We start from the raw sequence: 6,050 nt of genomic DNA, 5'->3' as shown, positions 1-6,050 counted from the left end.
GCCATGGCAGGACGGAGCTGTAACATAAGCTTACACACACGTAGGGTTGACACGTAGGTGCAACCAGATATAGAGCAGGCTGATATAGAGCAGCTTGATATAGAGAAGGCTGATATAGAGCAGGCTGATATAGAGCAGGCTGATATAGAGCAGGTTGATGTAGCAGAGGGGGGAGCTGGGGCTGATATAGAGCAGGCTGATGTAGAGCAGGTTGATATAGAGCAGGTTGATGTAGAGCAGGCTGATATAGAGCAGGTGATATAGAGCAGGCTGATGTAGAGCAGGTTGATGTAGAGCTGGTTGATGTAGAGCAGGTTGATGTAGAGCAGGGTGATATAGTACCGGTTGATATAGACCATTATGCTGTTTGGGTCTCGTCGTTACGTTGAGCCGGGCCCCTCCAGAGTGGCCATTCAGCGTGGAGGAGTCGATGCAGGATTACCTTCCCCTCCTCTCAGCTCAGGCGGGACCCAGGCAGGGGGACTCGCATACAAAGATAAACCATCTGCTACTAAACCAGTCCTCAGCTGCCGCTGCACGTTGTCCTCACTCCTGACGAGAACCAGGAGGGACAGACTTCTCCTCACATCCAGAGTCTGCTGCCCCCAGCCCCCAGGGGAGGCTGGGACCGTCCCTACTGAGTGAACCGAGCCTTAAAGTGTATTCAATTCTCTCTCTCTAACAAACTAACTAAACCAAACAATAGGAGAAATCTCAATAATTTCAGTGTCATTCATTCCCACACAATCCGTTTCCACCTGTGAACCTTCCTCCTTAGTTTTGCCAAGGTGACAGAACACACAGACACACAAGCACACAGATACACACACACAGATACACACACACAGAGACACGCACAGACACACACACACACACAGAGACACACACACAGACACACACACACACACACACACAGATACGCACACACACACACACGCACACAGAGACACACACACAGACACACACAGACACACACACAGAGACACACACGGAGGATGGAGGCTCTCTCCTGCCTGAGCGATTAGGAGGTGTGGGTCATCCAGGTGTGATCGGAGGGGACAGCAGAGGGTCCGCCCCCTCTCCGTGCCCCCCCGGCCCCCCGGGGTGACCCCCCCTCCCCCCGGGGGGACCCTCCCGCCACCCAACAGGTGACCTTACCGGACATCAGTAGAGATCAGTGTCCCCTGGCCGCGGAGACGCCCTCCTGGGTGGAGTGTTTGACTGTGTGTTCGGTGTGTCATCATGACTCTACGGTCTTCGGTGGGGGTGTCAGTCCGTCTGTGCACGGCACCTTCTCGACAAGCAGGTACGCCTGCAGCCAGAGGGGGCGCCAATATACCAATTCCCCACACCATGCTATGGTACGCTACTTCATAGAAAACGCGGATGATTAGTTATTTTTAACTGCGAGTAGCGCACCCCACGTAATTGTGTTGTGTGTGGTGTGTTTGTGTTTCACCGTGTTCTCGCCCCAGATTGATGCCCTCCCCCCCCCTTTCTGATTGCAACCCTAGGAACTGTAGGTAGGTTGATGTAAATGGTGAAAATTATGATTCGGGTGGAGTGAGGTTTGGCGAGCAGGCAGTGTCTCGGTCAGAACACAGTGGTAGGGGTGATGAATAAGAACAGGGAGGAGGAAGGGTTTGATGCAGCACAATTTGGTTTATTTCTTATTCTTTTCCTTTACTTGATGCTTTGTCGTGCATCAATCTCACTCATCATTGTGTGCTGCATAAAGGGGATAACAAAAAGCTAACAATAGAAGTAGACAATGATCGAACACATCAATTAAACAAATGAACCAAGGCACATGGCACATGTCTAGCAAACAAAGGAATCTGGTCATGAACCAAACCAAAAAAAGAATATGGTCATGAACTAAACCAAAGACAATCAAATTAATCGATTAACTCACGTTAATTGAAGCCGCACACAGGAACATGAGCATACTGGTGACGAGTGCTAAGCAAGAGCTAAAGTGTGCACAAACAATTTATAGGCTCCGCCCCTCCCCCAACAGGTGAGGTGGGCGTGGTAAAGTGGCAGGTGGCAAAGGTATGTTTAGGACGGGCACATTCAACACATTCATTGTGTTCAAAGAATAAAAATGGAAGGGGAAGGAAATTTAATGGAATGAGTCTTTTCACCTAGCAATCAGGAAATTGAGTGATCCTGTGGCCACCTGATGACTATATAAGCTGGGAGCAGACAGGGGTACAGGCCTTTTGTGCCATCTAGCAGTCGACGATTGTTTGTTTGTGTGTGGGAGCTAGTGACGGAGTGCCGTTGTTGTGATCTTGTGATCTTGTGGATCGGTTAGTGAGTTAATGGTTCTGTGTAGTGGAGTATTTGGTTGGTTTGTAGTTAGTTCTATTGTTTGTGCTTTCCTCTTTTGGGAGAGTGGTTCTTAGTTCTTTGGAACATCAATAAAGCTTTTTGCTAACCGTTACCTCTGCCTGTGTCTCCTCCTTGTCCCCTGAAACAAAATATTCTTTGTTACTCCCCTGATCCCCCTGGATACTATATGGGGTCGTAACACACACACCCACACGCACGCACGCACACACACGCACACCAAGCTGTAACTTGAGATCTTTCCACCACTGAAGCAGTATTCTCCACTAAACTTTTAGTTTGCAGTAGATTGTTTACAGTGTATTTGACTTTACATTGTATAATGTAGGCTACTACGATGCATCTAACGGTAGGACCTACATAGGGATATAATAATATAGGAGTGAGGTTTCTCTGCGAGATGGAGGCCCAGCGGCGCCGGGCGCTACTGCAGCCGGAGGGGAGGAGGAGGAGGAGGAGGAGGAGGGACTGAGGAAGTTCAACACAAGTTTTTTTCCCTGAAAAGATTCTGTTGCGAGTTCCGTTAGACTGAAGGAAAAATGATCTCATGAAAACCAAACTAGAGGATTACAAACGCAACATCTTCAAAAGCTCTCCTTTTTTTCCACATGAATCGTCGCAAACGTTAATCGTTCTCTCCGGACCGAGAGAGGCAGAGACCCGGAGGATGAGCTGCGACTGAGCGATGCTTCGTCGAGACCCTGGAGGACCCAGCCGTGGACACGGCGCCCGGGTCCAGCGGCCGGGCCTGCTCCCGGCCCTGCTGCTCGTGTTCTGCTGGCTGGCCGCGCTGGAGCCCACGCGGACCGGGGAGCAGGGCCCGGGCTGCAGCCCTTGTCCCGGGAACTGTACCTGTCTGCCGGCGGGGCCCCGCGGGCACTGCGGGGTCAACTGCTCTAACATCGGCCTCAACTGGGCGCCCGCCGCCGCCGACCTCCCTTTGGCTACCAGCGTACTGTGAGTACCCCTCATGTACAGGGACAACTATCTGTCTATCTATCGTATTATCTATCTATCATATTATCTATCTATCTATCTATCTATCGATCTATCGATCTATCGATCTATCTATAGTATTATTTGTCTGTCTGTATGTGTTAATTGGTTCTGTTTGTTATTTTACTATACAAGAGAACATTAGTATGCATAATCTATTGGTTTATGTTGTAACTAATGTGTTTATCATGGTGTGTGTTGTGTTGTGTGTTCATGGGGTTTGTTGTGTGTTCATGGTGTGTTGTGTGATCATGGTGTGTGTTGTGTTATGTGAACATGGGGTTTGTTGTGTGTTCATGGTGTGTTGTTTGATCATGGTGTGTGTTGTGTTATGTGATAATGTTGTTGTGCATGTGTGTTGTGTGTGCATGGTATGTGTGTGTGTGTGTGTGTGTGTGTGTTTTGTGATCATTGTGTGTGTGTGTGTGTGTGTGTGTGTGTGTGTGGTGTGATCATGGTGAGTGTTGTGTGATCATGGTGTGTTATGTGATCATGGTGTGTGTGTGTGTGTTGTGTGATCATTGTGTGTGTGTGTGTTGCGTTGTGTGATCATGTTGTGTGTGTGTGTGATCATGGTGTGTGTGTTGCGTTGTGTGATCATGGTGTGTGTGTGTGTGTGTGTGTGTGTGTGTGTGTGTGTGTGTGTGTGTGTGTGTGTGTGTGTGTGTGTGTGTGTGTGATCATGGTGTGTGTTGTGTGATCATGGTATCATCGTGTTTATGGGAGCATATATGTAGCAATTTTCAAATGGCAATGCAATTTGCAATTCAATAAGTCATTACATTATGCAATTGACAATTCATTATGCAATTTAAGAATGTAATTTGAAAATACATTATTCAAAGCGTATTTGAATATGCAAAGTGACAATGAAATCTTCAATTCAATTTGAAAAGTTATAACAATAAAAATAGAATAACATTCTTTCACATTTTTTGAGTGCTTTTATTCAAATGTACAATCTATAGCGTGATATAGACCGTGATTGCAATGCCCTTCGCCACGCTCCGTGTGTTTTGCATAATTCAAATGACATTTCAATCTGCATAACTCTTTGTAAAAGATTTTGCAAAGTGCATTGCAAAAGATTTTGCAAAAGATTTGCAAAGTATATCAGCGAATCGTGTCTGGGAGGGACCTTCGTCACTTCCTCGTCAGCCCAACCAGTAATGGCCGGTTTATACTCCTCCGTAGAGGGCTGCACGTAGACACGGAGAGCCTGTCGGAGACCCTATCCGTAGCTTACATGCATCCAATATTTTTTAAATGTTACTTGCACCTTGTTTAGTTTGCACATTAAGGACCAATAAAACACTAAATAAGATTTCAAAAGCTTTTGAAGTTTATTTACAAAACCTTAGTAGTCATCATGTAAGATCGATCGGGCGGCAAATTGCCGCCCGGCAGATTGCAGAGTCTGAGTTGTATGCTCTGTTGTGTATCCTATCTCCCAGAGCACACACTCTATCACCTGCATCTGTGTCTCCAACACGATTGTTCTCCACATCAGCTGCTAAACTTCTGCGTGCAGCGACAATCTCCTCCATTGCTAACCCATTACGAACGTAAACAAGGAAATTACAAGGAAGTGACGTAGGTCCCGCCCAGACGGGATTCGCCGATTCGCTTTGCAAATTCTTTTGCAAAATCTTTTGCAATACGCTCTGCAAAGAGTTTTGCGGATTTAAATGTCATTTGAAGTGCATTGCAATCACGGGGGCGCTATAGCTTTTACATTTGAATAAAGGCGCTCACATTTGTTTTTTGTTTATAACTTTTTCAAATTTAATTGAGGATTTCATTGGCACGTTGCATATTAAAGTACACTCTTAATAACGTATTTTCAAATACATCAATAATTGCATAATGAATTGTCAATAGCACAATGTAATGACTTGCATTGAAATGCTTGAACTGCATTGCCATTTGAATTTTGCTACATATATGCTTCCATATGTGTTGTCTGTGTTTTGTTGTGTGTTGTGTTGTGTATCGTGGTGTGTGTTGTGTTGTGTGATCATCGGGTGTGTTGTGTTGTGTATCATGGCGTTTGTGTTGTGTATCGTGGTGTGTGTTGTGTTGTGTATCGTGGTGTGTGTTGTGTTGTGTATCATGGTTTGTGTTGTGTGAGGCCTGCCGGGTGCGGACGCTGGGTCTGAAATCGGCGCAGATTGAACTGCAGCCTGTGGACATGCGCAGAGCGTCGCAAGAGAACATGTGGGATCAATTAGCAGCAAACCGACAAAAGAAAACCTCTTTAAACTTCTTTCAAACTCTTAAACTAACTTCAAAGTAACTTTAAACTAACTAGGCATCAACTAACTAACTTTATTACACTGCTCTTGCTTCTGCTGTGGAATGATCTGTTCCCTTGCATGGGCCTTCCCGACTCCCGGCTGTGTACTATTCTTCGATAATTGATGGTTGCTAAGCATATAATGACCGCTGTCAAGGAGAGTCGATTTTTCCAGATGTTTCCATCCCCCTGATTTTATGCAAATTTTGAAGTATCGAATCAGTAAACATTGAACAAACAGGACTGACAACGGCCTTCCGAATTCATAACGACCGGCCATAGCAACCCTGCCGACATCAACTTGTAGCGTCAATATATATATATTTTTAAGCGTTTATATGCATAGACATCCTATATCATATATATATATATATATATATATATATATGATAAAGGATGTCTA

At 45.7% G+C, this 6,050-nt stretch overlaps 1 protein-coding gene across 1 annotated transcript in view; it reads left to right on the top strand.

The window, feature by feature from the left end:
• Positions 1 to 2,831: 2,831 nt before the first annotated feature.
• The window catches only part of pkd1a (polycystic kidney disease 1a), a 90,056-nt gene continuing 86,837 nt past the window's right edge, over positions 2,832 to 6,050 (top strand). Inside the window, 1 exon segment of the mRNA XM_030351265.1 lies at positions 2,832 to 3,312. Within this exon segment, the coding sequence (XP_030207125.1) occupies positions 3,041 to 3,312 (272 nt within the window). The 5' untranslated portion in view covers positions 2,832 to 3,040.

Source organism: Gadus morhua, chromosome 3, assembly GCF_902167405.1.
Source record: "Gadus morhua chromosome 3, gadMor3.0, whole genome shotgun sequence".
Classification (NCBI taxonomy): domain Eukaryota; kingdom Metazoa; phylum Chordata; class Actinopteri; order Gadiformes; family Gadidae; genus Gadus; species Gadus morhua.
Note: the sequence above shows the minus strand (reverse complement) of the source record. Positions and strands in the feature narration are given on the sequence as shown.